The following is a 17,438-nucleotide window of genomic DNA, read 5'->3' on the forward strand; positions in this document are numbered from 1 at the left end:
TTAAATAATAGAGGTGACAATGGGCATCCTTGTTTCACTCTTGATCTTATTGGAAAGGCTTCTAATTTATTCCCATTGTGTATGATCTTTGTTGATGGGTTTAGATATATACTGTTCATTATTTTTAGGAAAGGTCCTTCTATTCCTGTACTTTCTACTGTTTTCAATAGGAATGGGTGTTGTATTTTTTCAAAGGCTTTTTCTGCATCTGTGGAGATAATCATGTGATTTTTGTTGGTTTCCTTGTTTATATTGTCAATTATGTGAATGGTTTCCTAATATTGAACCATCCTTGCATTCCTGGTAAAAATCACACCTGATCATACCGTTTCCCTGAAAATAAGACAGTGTCATATTAATTTTTGCTCCAAAATATGCCCTACGTCTTATTTTCAGGGGATGTATTATTATTATTATTATTATTATTATTTTACAATGAAGAAGAATTCACATTTATTGCTGTACCAAAAGGGTTTTGGTCCTTGTTCATAAGGCATGCTGATTTAGGATGTCCTAGTGTGTGAAACTTCCCAGATCCCAGATTGCCATTGACACATGCATGGGTTCTCCTCAGGTAAGGGCTGGATGCACCCAAGCAAGCTGCCAGCTACATGCCTTCTAGCATCTAGCTGGTGCAGGCACATTATTAGTGGTCAGGTACATTTTATTAGGAATTTAGGGGTTTCAGGTAGTTTGGGATGCCCCAGGCGAGGGAAATAAGGTGGCCCTGGTCACCAGTCAAGCTAAACTGCAGTCAGAAATAAATTAACGACCCCTTCAGCAGTCCCCTCCCCGAAAAAGTTTAAATAAATTATAAATAAGTTACCACTCCAAAGCAGGCAAATACAGTGCAGCATCTGAAACAGCATCTGGGCATCATGTGCATCAGTGTAACACTGCCAAGGGGGAAACTGCAGCAAGTTTTGAAAGTTCCACCTCTGCAATGAAGACTGTCAGGTGCGGTCAGATGGGACCAGAACATGCATTCTTCCTGTGTTGCAGCCTGGACATCATGAGCTGCTGCACAGAGCATCAGGAGCCGCCAAACAGCCTTTGCCTACCTTATAATCACCCGGCCCGCTGAGGATCAACAAAGCCAACCAGGAGCAGCCCCCACAAGGTAAAGGGTGACCTAGAAATGTGGGACTATGGTATGTCTTATTTTGGGGGGTGTGCCTTATATTAAGCAACCCCCAGAAATCGCTGCCATGTCTTATTTTCGAAGTACGTCTTATTTTTGGGGAAACACAGTATGTACACTGTGTACTTCTTCTGGTTCTATTTACTTCAATCTGTCTCATTTCATCCAAGATTTTCCAGATCTTCTTAGGTCCTCTTGCTGCTCATTTGTTACAGAGCAATATTTTTCCATTATAATCATATACTATAGCAGTGATGATGAACCTTAGAGACCAAGTGCCTAAACTACACACCTCCTGCCACATATGAGCCCCCTTCCTTACTCCAGACAGGAGAGAGAGGAAGTATTCTCATTGCGGTGATGGGAGGAGAAGTGAGTGATGTGAGAAATGTCCTCAGACATGTGTGGAGAGGGGGAATGGAACAGCCCCCTCTGGCATTCTCTGGCACACATGGCATAGGTTTGACTACATGACCTTATGGGGTCATTAGTTTCCAGTTTTCTATTCTAATTTTTTGATAATTATTTTCTTCCTTGTGTCTTTGTTTTTCATTTTCCATTTGTTCCAGTCTCATCTTTAGGAAGTTGTTTCCTTCAGTGTTTTTGACCTCCAATTCCATTTGGTTCATTCTAATTTTTAGTGAGTTGTTTTCTTCAGTTAATTTTCTAAAAGTTGTTAAATTTTTCTATAATTTCTTTTATTATTTGATTTTATAACTTTTTGTAAGTTCTTCCAAGAATTCTTTCAGAGGCTGACAGTTTCTCTCATTTTCCTTTGTGGCTTCACTTATTTCCTTTTGGCTATTGCTGAGCTCTTTTGAGTTTGTATTTTGATCTGCCTTGTCACTAAAATAACTTTCTGAGGTTAGGCTTTTTTTCTTTCTTTCTTTTTTTTTTGCTCATTTTTCTACTTGCTATTCCCCTCAATTGTACTGTTATGCATCTGTTGGGGTTCTCCTGTGCTCCTGGGGTAAAGGAAGCATTTTTCCAAGTTTTTAGTGTGACTTTCTCTCATGCTTGTTATAGGCCTAGCTTCTTTGGGTTCCACTGTATGGACTTTAAGGGAGTAGCCAGTTGGCTTTTTATGGGGAGACTTATAGCTATTTTATTTGTCTGGATTCTGCTCCCACTGCTGATGACTCTCATCATCTGTGCTGGAAGTGCTCTTTTTTTGAACCATACTTTGTGAAATCACATAAGATTTCTCCCTGCTCTTCCATTTTTTTGCCCAAGGCCATGTGGAAGCACTTAAAGGCTTCTCCCATTGCTATGAGTTTGGGCTACTCTCCATTCTTCTGATCCTTATCTCAGACCACCAGGAAATACTTTGGACTGGCTCTCATTCTGCCCATTCCTCCTAATGCCCCAGTCACCAGACTCTTATACTTTCTTATCCAGTTAAGAAGTGAGGCAATTTATTTTCCATTTTTGTGTTTTTGGAGGAGCTGAGTTTCCCTTATTCTGACATCTCTGCTTGCAGCATACATAAGGAATGTATGTAAAGTACTTTACAAAGTTTAAAATATTATATAAAAATAATTTACTAGCATTGCTTTCTCTATTTGTATAAATCCTCTTTGTTTTGCCCCTCTATCTTCTCCTTTAACTGTGTTGGTTTTTTTTGTTTTGTTTTGTTGGGGCATTATCATTTTTAACCAACCTATCTTTCATATAAAAACCCTAATTGCAATTTACACAGTTATAGGCTGATACTGAAGTTGAGGCAATCATCACCTCCCTCCTCAATTATTAAAACTTTCTTTTAATTGGGCAGCAAGGTGGTTAGAGTACAGCATTTGGAATCAGGAAGCCTCTTTTTTGAGGATTCAAAGCTGGCCTTAAACATTTTTTAGCTATGCGACTGTGGAAAGTCACTTTAAATTTGTTTGCCTTAGTTCTTCATATATAAAATGATCTGGAAAAGGAAATGACAAATGACTCTAATATCTTTGCCATAAAATCCTGAAATGGGGTCATAAAGAGTTGGAAAAGATTAAACAATATCCTCTTAATTGGTCTCCATAATTAATTCCTCCCCAACCCTAATCCATTCTACACACTGTTGCCCAAGTCTTATTTTTTCCTTAAGCATAGATTATGTCATGTGGCTCACCTACTAAACCAATAATAGTGGCTTTCTATTGCATCTAATATAAAATATGAAAAAATTTGTTTAACTTTTAAAATCCTATACAAGCTAGTACCCACATAAACTTTCTATCTTATTTGAACATTATTTTTACTCCTGCATTCTGAAATCCTTGTAAATTAGCCTGTTACTTCCTCTTATTCAAAAGACTCCATTCCCTATCTGCTTTTGTATTGGTCATCTTTAATGCCTGAATAATATATGTATATATATATATATATGTATATATATGCTTGTAGGCATGTTAATAGATATGTTTCTGTATATACACATACACTTTTGTGCACATATAAGCACTTATATAAATTTACAAATATATAGGCATATATTTGTATATTTCATACTTCATTTCAGTTAATAAACATTCTTTCTTTCAAGTGCAACTTTCCATCATCTTCTGTGTGAAACCTTTCCTGATCTTCCTAACTAATAGAGCCCTCCCTCCTAAACTGCCAAACTAGCTTGTATTTAACTACTTTCTTTGTGGGTGCATATATACACACATACATACACACACACACATACACACATATATATATTTTTCTTACTTGATAATTATGCTTTTTAACTATTTCATCTCTACCCAAGTATTAGAACCTGAAGAGCAAAGACTTTTTTCTTTAATGATTTTGTTTATATTTTAGTGTCTAGTACAGAACATGGAACAACACAGTAGATGTATTCCTCTACTCACTATCATATGGTGCATTTCTAATTGAAATAAAATGAAAAAAAAGGTATTCAGCCAAACAAACCAGTAAATAAAAAGTCTATCATAATATGCAATGTTTAGCACCTATAGTCCTTCAGCTCTACAAAGGGATGGAGAAGAGAAAAAGATAACTTCTTATAGCTCTCTTCTTTGAGGCCAACTAAGTTTGGTCATTAATCTTTTCCAACATCTACATTTAATTGCTTTGTGGTTGTTGTTTTTATTTCCATTTTTGCATCTATAACCACTGTTTCCTTGGTCCTAATTCCACATTCAAAAGTCTTCTACCACACTGATGCTTTGTCATCACTTTGTTTCAAAAATTGTTGGTACCAATCAATTAAAACAATTATTTAACAACTTAAAAAATTGCTAGATTTATAACACCAAAAAAAAATAAGGGGAGAGACCATTATCAATTGTAGGATGGGGTACTAATCTCTAGAAGGGATTAATTCCTAAGGGGAAGGAATTACTGTGGTTTTTATTGCCGTGATACCTCCACCACAAAGATGAAGGAACCAGTTTGGAAGAAATGTAGGCACATGACAGTCATATTTCTTTTGTTGTTGTACTGAAACACTGAATTTTTTGAATCTCTAAGATAATCAATATTTAGAGTAAATCAGTTGTTTAGGTCATTTTTCTTTATGAGGACATTTTTAATGGAATGGAAAAAATATTAAACACTTTATATTTGCAAAGAGATTTATATGTGGAGGGAACAGCTAGGTGGTATAGTGCATTTGCTTGGCCTGGTGTCAGAAAGACACATCTTTATTATTTCAAATATGGTTTGGGATAATTAAGAGCTGTGTAATTCTAAGCAAGCCATTACCTTCACACTATCCATGTGTTATAATTTGAGGGAGGGCTAGAAGATCAAAATGATCATTTTCATTCATTCATTCATTCATTCATTCATTCATTTATTCATATAATGACAAATGATTTATAGATGATTCATGAATTATATAATACAATTGGGCCTTATAAAATATTTAAGGGTCTTTAAAGTTTATTCATTTTCTTATGTAACAACTTGCCATTCTATTCCTCTGGAGATGTGAAGGAACAGAAGTCCTAGTATAGACTGAGATAAGAATGATTTGTTATTATCACATCAATTATGTCTACATAAAAGGTGCTTCTAAAGTGTGAGTGTGCAATTTCCATAGATAGACTAAATATATATTTTCTATTAGCAATCCTCCTTCCTCTTTTTAATATCACAGTAAATTTTTAACTAATCCTCTAAATAAGAAGCCCAACAATACTATATAGTTTTTCCCCTAAGGGGCAGGGTTAAAAAGTTTCCAGATTCTGTCATTTCTATCTTGATAATATTTCTCAATATGATCCTGACTCTAAATCTGGTACAGAAATATAAATGATATAAAAGCAACACATAGATACATAGGTAGATAAATATGGAAAAACACTTTGACACTATGGTAATGCATATAGTATGTTAGAAATTGAGGGAAGGGTACTATATTGAGATACTAATAAAGGAGTTATTATAATAATCCTATGGAGAGGTGCTGAGCACCTGAATTAAACTGGTTACAGTTGGAGTAGAAAGGAAATATTGTCTTTGTTAAAATGAGATAATGTATATAAAATGCTTTGTAAAGTGCAAAGTGTCAGTGCTATCTGTTATGATTATGATTATGATAATTAACAATTGAAGTGACAGGTTAATTATATAGGAAAAATATAGGAAAATTGGAAATTTTGAGAGCTCTGAAATCCTGTGGTGAGGGATGATAAAATGATCTGAGATGCTATATCCAACTCCATAAATTTACTAACCCCAGCCAGTCCCCTGGTCCTTCATGTCATGAATTTCCATTGCATTCTATACTCTCCTCTCAAAGGTATAGACAAGTACATGAACAATTTGGAGGTTTTATCATCATTTATACAATATCTCTCATGTTGTTTCCTTTTAAAATTTTTACTTCATTCAGAAATTAACAAACCTATGCTATTTAATTGTAAAACCATTATTTTCATTTAGTGTTAAGTAGGAAAAGGAAGAAACACAATTTATGTGTACATATGTGTGTGTGTGAAATTTAAATTAACAATAACTTTTCATCACAAAAATCTGGAAGGACTTATGCAAAGGAGAAAATTGTACACAGTAATAGCAATAATATATGATGATGATCACCTGTGAATGACTTAAATATGACAAGCAATGCCAGGATCCAGGACAACTCTTAGGGACTCATGAAGAATGAACTGATAAGAGTCAGAATGCAGACTGAAGCATGCTATTCCTCATTTTATTTCCTCCATGAATTTTCTCAAGTGTAAGCAATTTGTATCTTTTTTAACAATATGATGAATATAGAAATATGAATTGTATGATAATTCATGTACAACTGAGAACTGAGAAAAAGAAAGAGAACATGGATAATAAAATGTCATAAAATTATTATTAAAATTAAAACATGTCAATTAAATAATTTAAATGCAAGAAAAAAAAGAAAAATGTATAAAGAACTCTATGCAAAATTTTCTAGCTAGTTCATACAATTAAAAGGGACCAGATTAGAACTTGTTTTTTAGTCAAAACATTTTATCTTATTGTTTTCATCATAAAAACCTGGAAAGCTTTGTTCAGGGTCTCTTTCATGTCCTTGATCCTGAAGCCATAGATTGTGTGATTCAACATGGGGATCACTGTTGTATAAAGCACAGCTATCATTTTGCCTTACTCTCCAGACTCCTCTGTAGAATGTCTTAAATACATACATAGCAGGGTCCCATAGAATATGGTGACCACTGTAAGGTGGGACTCACATGTGCAGTAGAAGAGCTATTGAGGATGGCTACAAGGATGACCATGTATGATGTAATAATGATCAGAAGGAATTGGATATTTCTGTAAGCACCTACTATACACAAAGAGAGCTCTTTGCTGTATGTATCAGAATATACCAGTTTGATGAGAGGGAGGTCAGCACAGTAGAAATGATAATTCTCATTATCCCCACAGAAGGATAAGTTATAGGTGCTCAAGGTCTCCATCACATTGAGAGGAGATCCATAGACATAGGGAAGGATGACCAGCTGAATGCTGACATTTTAATGCTATACAACAGTGGGTTGCAGATGGCCATGGTAGCTATCAGTATACAGTGTTCAGTGAGCACCACAGCAATGACAATGTACCACTAGACTAAAAAACCAGGAGAGCAAATAGTCTTCTTCTCTGATAAGAAGTTTTCAAGCATCTTTTGGAATTTTTTGAGAAACAAATATCCAAAAATGATAAGCTAGAGAGGAAAAAGTACATGCAGTGTGAAGTTGGGAATCAATCTTGATTAAAACAATCATGCCAACATTCCCCACTATACTGACCTTTGTAAGGATGGGACAAAAAGAGCCAGAAGGCGGCCATTGGTGACAGTTGGTGACAGTTAGGACCAGAAAGGATTCTGGGTAATTCTCTGGAGGAGGGAGGATAAAGGACTTCTGGGGGAGGATTGAGAGAGGGAGGAGAACATCCTAGTTCGAATTCAGTCCTGAGGGCTTCCTGAGGATCTTTCTTTGGACATTGATACCCCGATTCCCTAGTCAAAGGCATCCCATCACTTCTCACCCATCAAGACTTCAACCACCAAGACAGCTAAGTTTTGGGACTCCATTTTGGGAGCAACCTCTTAGGCTCCTTCTCCTGTAACCCAACCTTGCTGAGAGACCCTTTCTGGTCTAACTTACAATTATAGAAAAGGATAGAAAAAAAATAGAAACTGAAGGAGAAGTGCCAAGGAGAGACACTTGGGAGCAGGAACCCCAAAGGTTCCCACCCAAGTGATGGACCCCCATAGAAATGAGAGCACCCCAAGATCCCTCTGCCATTCACCCCTTTCCATAACCCCTGAATTACGAAGAATAAAAGCCATTCTTTAGTCAGATAGCATTCCAGAGTGCCTGAGAGATGAGGGGGAGGAGAATCACAGCTTGGTCTGGCTGCCTCCATCTTGGAGCCAGACCCCCCTGCTGTGAAATTGACTGATCTCAGGGGAGGCTTGTGTGAACCCCTCCCTCATTTGGAATCAGATTGGTGTCCCCCAAAAGCTCCTCCTATAGGGAAGTCTCGCCCCTAACTCCTGTGGGGTGGCATGACCATCCAGGTCACCCAGTTTAGGGGTGACACCCCCTTGAAGTCTCACCAAGGTATATTTGGTGGAAGGGGAGAGCCAGAAGAGAGTCTCACCTCATAGACTCTCTCTCTCTCCCCTCTATCATGACATTATTTACTAGCTCTGTTTATTATTATACCATGTAGATTATGAGAAAGAGTTCAAAGAGTATAGTGTGCAACTCTCCATGACTGATCAGTCCCAGAAGAATGAATTCAGTCACTTGAGTGCATTTTCTTCGGAACATTTCCTGTTTTTGTTTGGGGTGGGGGACAAGATTCATTGGTTCTATGTGATATAACACGACAGGTCGAAACAAATAATAAGTGTTCCTTTGCCCTTGTATCACTTATATGACCTCAATAACATTCATATTAAAATAGTAAAGAAAAGTACAAAGGGATACACACATCATTTCAGATTCCATATCCAAATTTAAAAAAACAACACTCAAATCTGATTTTTGGAAGGTAAAAGGATTGTTTCAGTATGTTACGTAAACCAATTCATTGGTCCTTTAACATCAGATCACTATTTGGAGCCTTCCAGAAACCCTATAAACTAGACAGGGTAGAGATCATTTCCTTCACTAGAGAAAAAAGGAAAATGAGGCCAGGAAAAATGAAATTATTTTCCCACAGTGGAACATTGTATTGGTATTGATATTTGGAAGGGATTTGGGGAAACATAATCTTGAAGAATTCATAAATCCATTAGAAAGTATATAATAAGAATTTCCTCCCCAAGGACTCTCTTTCCCAACTTCCTATGTTCTTTCTCATTATGTGCTAATGTAGGCTGGGAAGTTGGGTGAGTGTCAGGCAGGAAAATTTTTCTCATGTGTCTTCACTCAGGTTTTATTTTTGTTCTAGTATTTTTCCTACTTCAAGTGATTATTAATAAATCTTATAAAATATAATACTTGGAATTATTGGATATTAATTTAAATCTTACAAAAGGTAAGAGAAAGCTAGTTCAGAAGGACAATCTTTTGTACCATAGGAATGAATGAATGATGTAATTGATTTTAGAGTTTTTTTCCTTACTTCCATTTAAAAGTCATTATGAAGCTGTAGTACAGGAGGAAGAATAACAAAGTGGGAGTCTAAAGAACTGAATGTAGATCCTGGCTTTATTCCTTCCTACTTATGACAGCTCAATGACAGCAAAATATTTAACCTCTCTTGGCCTCATCTTATTTAACTAAAAATAAGTATGTTGGAATAAATGACCCTCAAGGACTGCCCCAGCTTTATATTTAGCAATAATCTAAGTAAAACAGTTCATAAAAGTAGCATGGGTTGGTAATGCTCCCAGTAAACAGTAAACAGGAGTTTGGGACATGAACTACCTGAGAAGAGAATGTTTGAAAAAAGCCTATGGACAGCAATAGCTGCACATATTAGAGATGCATTCTATCTATTTAGGTCTGCTATTTGCCCTTGTTAAGATTCTGTTTCATCTTTTGTAAAATGGGAATAATAAAACAAATGCAGCCAATCTCACAATGTTGTGATGAGAAATGTACTTTCTAAATTTAAAATGATATGTAGATGTTCAACATCATTATTAAATGCAAAATTGTCTGCAAAATGAATGGTATGGGTAATCTGTAAGGTTTCTTCCTTTTCTGAAGCTATTACAGCTCTGTGTAATAAGTACATGGATAATATTTCATAAATTTTGTAATAAAATGAAGAAAAATGCACTCAGAATAATTTCCAAAACTAGAGACCTTCCATTGAATATTGCAGGTACACAAAGCCTTAAAAATAATCATGTTATAACTGGAAAGTCAGAGGAAAGCTTAGATGACATTCCAGCTCCCTGCTAAACAAGCCAAAATCCAGAGAGGAGAATAATACTTGCCCCGGTCAATGGAATGACTCCAAATAAGTTATTTCTCTTGACCTACTATCTAGGTTCTTACCTCCTCATCAATTAATTATTTTCTGTGTAAATTCCTTCAAATTCCTCTCTTCCACTTTTCCAACCCAAAGCTATGAATATTAAACTATCACACCTAAGGATATAAATGTGTGACATAGATTTTTTTCATCCTACATGTGAAAGAAATGACATTCTCATCATGACATCAAGGTCAAAAGTTTCCTTGGTGAGGTTGTATTTATACCTAGACTGATGATTTTGTATTTGATCCCCAAAGAATTTCTCAAACATTTCGAGGAGTAATTCAAGTGGTAAATCTTGAACATCCCCAGAGTGATATGCCAATTAGGATAGTACATTTTTTAAATAGAGGATTTGGAAATATGGGACCATTTTCTTTTGTATTCAGGATTACTTGCATTACATCTTGATTTTGTTGTGGTTGCACAGGGAAATCAGACTTTTCTTTAGTAAATTGATAATTGGTTAACAGTTTAAAGTTTGGGCATAAAATAATACCCCCAAGCCAATGACAAGGCCATACATGGATCTTGTGACTATTATGCCTCATTAGGATCTTAAAATATGGGCCACAGAATTTTATATCCAAAAATATCCCCAAAAATAGAACATATAATTTTTGAGCTGTGGGAAGGACTTTCAAGATTGCATAGTTCAACTTTTTCATTTCATAAAAGAAGCAACTCTACTTTCATGAGATAAAGGAACACTTAATTCTCCTGATTCCAGGCAGCATTTCCATTGTTATATCTGACTTTTCCTTGACTAAGACTGTCTAAGGGCAAGACTTATCCAAACTCTAAATGCTCTTGATTGAGATCGAAGTCAGATCTTCCTCATTTTAGACTCTGTGAGTCCTCCTTTCTAATCTTATTTCACATTACCTCCTTTTACACTAAGTGATTGGCTTTGTTATTTGCTGTTCCCCAAACTTTATTTCTTATCTTTCTTCTCTGAGCATTTCAACAAGTTATTGATACTCTTCCCTGGAGTGTACCTCTTTTAATTTCTATCACTTAGAATATTTATCTCTATTCAAATCTCACATCACCATCTCCATGAAAACTTGACCCTTTCCTCTAGCCTTGACCCTTGACCTTTAATTCAGGCATCCAAGTTATTAACATTTTATGATTTCTCAGATTAGTATTTGTTATCCCTAGCCATCAGAATTTGTCTTTTTAAAACTGTTAAATCTACACCAAATAACCTCACCTGTCCTGGCCTTTTTTTCTTCTTCAAAATTAAAAACTTGTAGTAGATCATCTCTATTATCATCCTTGATACCTCCTGTCATCTTTTTCATTTAATATTATTAGGGAGTTTAATTATTCCCAAACTCAAGATATTAATTTGTGAATAGTCAACCTTATTTATACCAACACTTTCAGAACCTTGATCATAATTGCCCCTTCTAAAAGTAAGTGTAATATCAGAAACTAGTAAGGAATCAAATAACAACTCCACACTTTGTTGATATTATTATTCTGCATTTGTGTGTGTTTAATACAATACAAAAACCTAACCAGTACATATAAGGATAAATCCATTTTATCAATTCCTTGGTCCCTCGGTTTGTTATCAAGAGATGAAAGAATAAACTTAATGATTCCAGTAAATAAACTCTCTCCAGAATGATGTGATTATATGCAAGTAAAATTTAAAATTCAGTTAATTTAAAAAAAACAGTTAAAAGATGCTAGAAACCTTTATAAATACACTATTCTAAGAAAAGAAAAACCAAAGAATTTTTGAATACAGCAACTACAAAGAAACTGATTAGTGATAGATAAAAGAATTGGTAAATTTTCCTTTGGTTCTCCTCTGTTGTGTCTGTATATTTTGTAGGAATTCTAGAATTTTCTCTCTGCTTGTACTTCTTTCATTCTATTGGAACACCACACCAGTTTTGGTCTGACTAGAGGTGTGACTTGACATCACATCACTGGCAGGAAAAAAGTTCAGTAATATAGTAAGAATGGAAAACAAGCTTAATCAGGCCCAGGATAGAAGAGCTGGAATGGACATAAAATACTAAATACTCCAACTCTGTCATTTTTTTTTGATGGGGAAATTTAATGTCCAGAAAAAAAGAAATCAACCTTTTTTTAGTATAGCACTTGTGGAAATGAATGAAGAGTAGACTGGAAGCACTAAAGTATTATAGGACATTTTTTTACATAAACATTTTTTAAAATGAACATGTCAATATGATTTCTAATATTTTTTTCAGACATTGTGTGATCCATGTTCTCATCTTCCCTCCCATTTCTTCCCCTTCTGAAAGAGAAAAGGTAATATGATATTGATTATATATATTATACAATACTTATACAATATGCATCATATAAATATGGATCATACAATACAAATTTCCATGTTCAATATATTGTGAAAAAAGAGAAATATATGAGAAAACAATTCACCCAAGGAAATAAAATGAAAATTGGTATTGTTTAATCAGCGTGGAGGCTCTGTCAATTTCTTATAGCATTTTTTGTCATGAATTGCATAGAATTGTGCTGATTCTTTGTGTTGCTAATAACAGGTTGATCATGAACATTATTGCTGTTACCGTGTGCAACATTTTCCTGGTTCTGCTCACTTTATTTTGCATCACTTCATATGTCTTTCTAGGTTTTTTGTTTTTTGTTTTTGATTTTTTGCTATGACCTTCAATTTCTTATTGCACACATATATTCCTTTTAAATCATATATCACAAGTTGTTCAACCATTCCTCAGTTGATGATCATTTCAGTTTCCATGATTTGACACCATGAAAAGTGCTGCTAGAAATACTTTTGTGCTACTAGCTCCTTTTCCCCTATCTTTGATCTTTATGAGATAAGGATCTAGTAGTGATATTGCTAGTTCAAAAGGTATGCACACTTTTATGAGTTTTGGGGCATCCTGATAGATTGCTTTGCAGAATGGTTGTGACATTTCATAGCTCCATCAGCAGTGTTTTATTATCCAAACTTTCTCACATTATCCATAACAATTATCATTTTCCTCTTTTTATCATATTAGCCAATCTGATAGGTGTGCTCTGGTACTAGAGAATTGTTTTAGTTTCCATTTTTGTAATTAATAGTGATTTGGCGCATTTTTAAAATTCCACTAAAGATAGTTTTTATTTCATCTGAGAATTGTCTTTTCATATCCTTTGGTTCATTTTCATTTGGGGAATGCTTTGTATTCTTATAAATTTGACTCAATTTCTCTCTATTTGAAAAATGAGGCCTTTTCCAAAGATATTTGCTATCATTTCCCCCCAGTTTTTGACTTCTAATCATGATTGCTTTTATTTGTTTGTGCAAATCCTTTTTAGTTTAATGTGGTCAAAGTTATACATTTTACATCATGTAATGTTCTCTATGTCTTGTTTGGATATACATTCTTCCATTAACCATATATCTGATAGATAAACTATTCCATGCTCCTCTAATTTGCTTTGCATTACCCTTCATTTCTAAATCATGTATCCTTTTTTTTTCACTTTACCTTTGTGTAGGGGGATAATTGTTGGCTTATACCTAGTTTTTGTCAAACTATTTTCCAGTTTTCTCAGCAGTTTTTTTTAAATAGTGAGTTCTTCTTTCAAAAGTTTTGATCTTTGGGTTTGTCAAATTTATGTTACTGTGATCATTTACTACTTTGTGTGGAATGGCTGATCTTTTCCATTGATCCACTATTCTTATTTCTTAGCCAGTATCAGATTGTTTTGATGGTTACTGTTTTGTAATACATTTTGAGATCTGATATATTATAGATCAAATAATGCAATAAGCAAACAATCATTCAATCAATGAAACTTTATTTCTTAGTTTAAAAAATGTTTTTTCTCTTTCTACTGTGTCCTTCTTGAGAAAACAAACAAGCAAATGAACTAAAATCCCAAAATATCCTTGTGACAAAAATGCATACTAAAATAAAACAAACTCCTACATTGGCTGCATACAAATACATACATAAGTGTGTGCGTGTGTCATCTCTGTTAGGTGAGCAATGTGTTTCATCACTAAACCTCTGAAATCAGAATTGATAATTGTGTTGATCAGAGTTCCCAAGTCATTCAAATCGTTTCAAATTCTTTCAAAATTGTCTCTATACTGTTTTATCAAGCAATGATTAGGTACCTTCTATATGCCAGAATCTGTGCTATGTGTCAGTCATATAAAGACAAAAATCAAAGTGCCTGCCTTCCATGAGCTTCAGTCTATTTGATAGAATCATATGTGTGTATATAATAGGAAAAAATATACAAATATAAAGATAATTTGATAATATTCATATTAATGATAACCTAATCAAAAATTTAGGATCTCTGATTGAATTTTAGATTTCAATTATTATCATGATTTATTTGTGAACCACAATTGGATATTCATTACTTAATTTGATAATGTCCCAAATGGTCATACATTATTATAGTACCAAATAAAAAAAAAACAAACAAAACAAAAACAAAAGATAAAACATAATTTTGAGGTTTATCCACAATGGTAGCATATGGTAGTAAACTATTTTAGACAATTGAGTATTGAAGTGTGTTTACAAATTTTTTTTCTGAAGAGTTGTTTGCTAAAGGCTTCTTTAACATCTTTGTTCCTTAAACTGTAGATCATAGGATTCAACATGGGAATCACTGTGGTATAAAATACAGCCACCATTTTCCCTCGTTCCACAGATTTCTCAGAGGGTGGTGTCAGGTACATGAAGAGGAGAGTTGCATAGAATATAGTGACAGCTGTCAAGTGTGAACCACAGGTGGAGAAAGCTTTGCGCCTACTGTCTGCAGAGTGAAGTCGGAAGATAGCTGGGAAAATGTACAGATAGGAGATGAGAATGATGAGCAGGGAAAAGGTGAGGTTAAACCCAGCAACAACAAACATTGATGTTTCTTTTCTGTAAGTACTAGAACAAGCTAGTTTGATGAGTGGAGGGTCAGCACAGTAGAAATGGTTAATCTCATTGGGGCCACAGAATGATAAACTATAGGTCCACATGGTCTCCATGAGGCCTGTGAGAGAGCCATAAATATAAGGCACTGAGACAAGAGTAGTGCAGACATTTGGGGACATCTTACTGCCATAGAGCAAAGGATTATGGATGGCCATGTAGCGATCAAAGGCCATCACAGCCAGGATGTACATTTCCACATGGACCAAAGCAATGAAAAGGTAGCACTGCACCAAGCAGGCTGAGTAGGAGATGGTTGCCTTTTCCATTATGAAGGTCTCCAGCATCTTTGGACTCACATTGGAAGAGAAACAAAGGTCCACAAAAGACAAATGACTCAGGAAAAAGTACATGGGTGTGTGAAGCTGAGGAGTAATTTGCACTAATACCACCATTCCCACATTCCCTACCACAGTGATGATGTACATCGTAAGAAAGAGGACAAAAAATAGGATCTGAAGCTCCAGCCGATGGGTTAGTCCCAAGAGAACAAACTCAAGGTTTTTTGTGACATTCTCATTCATCACTCCTCCAGATGATATCCAAGCTTCTTGGCTCCTTATCTGCTAATATATAGGGATCATTAAACGTAGAAAGTAATGATAATAATACATTTGAGAGAAAACGTCTTTTTCAAAAGTAGATACTTTTCATTAAACTTACTTTTATATTGTCCTGTTTCTAAGCTTTTATTTCTCTTACTTCTTCTCTAAACACCTCCATGGGGAAACAAGGAGACTTGTGGTGGCACTGCTTAAATCTATTCATGGATCCCTCAGAAGGTCTGTGGATCCTATTATGGACTACTCATAAAAAGCACATGCCATCTCTTCTGACTATAAGTTTCTTTTATTCTGTATATGTGAAGTTGGATTTTTAACTTGAAGGGTGGAACTTTGAATTGCTCCCTATGAAATATCCTCTAAGTGCATTCAACCAATCCAGTCAATGAAATCTGTATTATTGGTATTTTGTTGTTTCAGTCATGTTCAACATCCTGTGACACTATTTAAAGTTTTCTTGGCAAAAATAGTAGAGTAATTTGAAATTTTTTTCTCCAAATAATTTTTCATAAGAGTAAACTGAGGCAAAGAAGTTTAAATGATTTGTTATGGATCACACAGCTAGTAAATGTCTGAGGTCAAACTTGAATTTACAAAGATAAATCTCACTGACTCCAAGACCAGTCCTCTATCCAAGTGGTCACAAGGAATTGGGCAAGATTAATTGATTAACCAAAAATAATTTAATTGATTTCCTTCTATCTCATTCCCACGTATACCATGAGAGGCTTGGTCAGATTTCTTGCATAACCAGAAGTATTTTATACCTTTGACAAAACCCTTTATCTCTTTCTCAGTCATAAAAATATCTTCCCAATTTAATGCTTGTTCTCTTGTACTGGCAGTCCAACATTCCTTAAATGCATTTCCTCTTTGTCTTCACCTCATATAGCCCTTCTCATTCTTTAATAATCAATAAAAGGATAGGTTGAATATGATGCACTCTGGGAAGGTCGAATAATAAGATAAAAGATTACCTCACTTGAATTTCACCAAAATTTTTTAAAAATAGTGCCTATAAGTTAACTTTAAAGTGTCAAAAATGATTAAGAATTGGGGAGAAATTATTGTCCAATATAAAACTGACACAAGCCCAGAAATAATTATTGGAAAAGTTTAAATAAGACTTTAAGTAAAGTAAATATTGAAGGTTAAATTTTTTTTAAAAATAACAGTGTAAGGAAATATAGAAAATTATGGAAGAAAGGTCAAACAATTTGAAAAAAAAATCTAAAATCTTCCTGAAGAAAGAATTCATTAACAATTTAGAATTGGGCAAGTAGAAGCATATAATTTCTTAAGACAACAAGGAATAATAAAACTAAATTTTAAAAGGATAAAAATAGAAGCTAGGAAACATTGCTTATTATAAAAGCAACTGACCTGGAAAATTGATTGAGAAGAGATCACATAAGAATTCTCTCACTACCTGAAATTTATGATAAAAAATGTTTAAACTGTATCCTTTAAGAAATTATTAAGGAAAATTGTTCTAAGGTTTTGGAATTGGTAGATAAAGAGGAACTTAAAATTCACTAATCCCCAGCTGTAAGAGATCTAAATAGAAAAACTCATAGGACATTTTAACGAAATTTTCTAACCCACATATTAAGAAGAAAATACTACAAGAAAGAAAAAAAAAACAACAAATACTGTGGTGACATAATAAGGATAACACAAGATTTAGCAGCTTCTACATTAAAACTATGAAGGGCTGAGTTTACAACTAAGAATGACTCAGCAACTGAGTCTATTCAAACAAGAAAAGAAATTGTCACTTAAAGAAAAAAAAATGACTTTCAAATATTTCTGAAGAAAAGAAACCTTCCAAATACATGA

The 17,438-nt window shown here is 34.5% G+C and overlaps 1 protein-coding gene and 1 pseudogene across 1 annotated transcript; both read right to left on the minus strand.

The window, feature by feature from the left end:
• Positions 1–6,592: 6,592 nt before the first annotated feature.
• LOC123252651 lies at positions 6,593–8,409 on the minus strand (annotated as a pseudogene).
• A 6,188-nt stretch (positions 8,410–14,597) lies between these two features.
• On the minus strand, positions 14,598–15,560 carry LOC123252652 (olfactory receptor 5M8-like). Its single transcript, XM_044681917.1, has one exon. It carries the CDS (start codon positions 15,558–15,560, stop codon positions 14,598–14,600), a length of 963 nt encoding a protein of 320 aa, XP_044537852.1.
• Between the last annotated feature and the right edge of the window lie 1,878 nt (positions 15,561–17,438).

Source organism: Gracilinanus agilis, chromosome 6, assembly GCF_016433145.1.
Source record: "Gracilinanus agilis isolate LMUSP501 chromosome 6, AgileGrace, whole genome shotgun sequence".
Lineage (NCBI taxonomy): Eukaryota > Metazoa > Chordata > Mammalia > Didelphimorphia > Didelphidae > Gracilinanus > Gracilinanus agilis.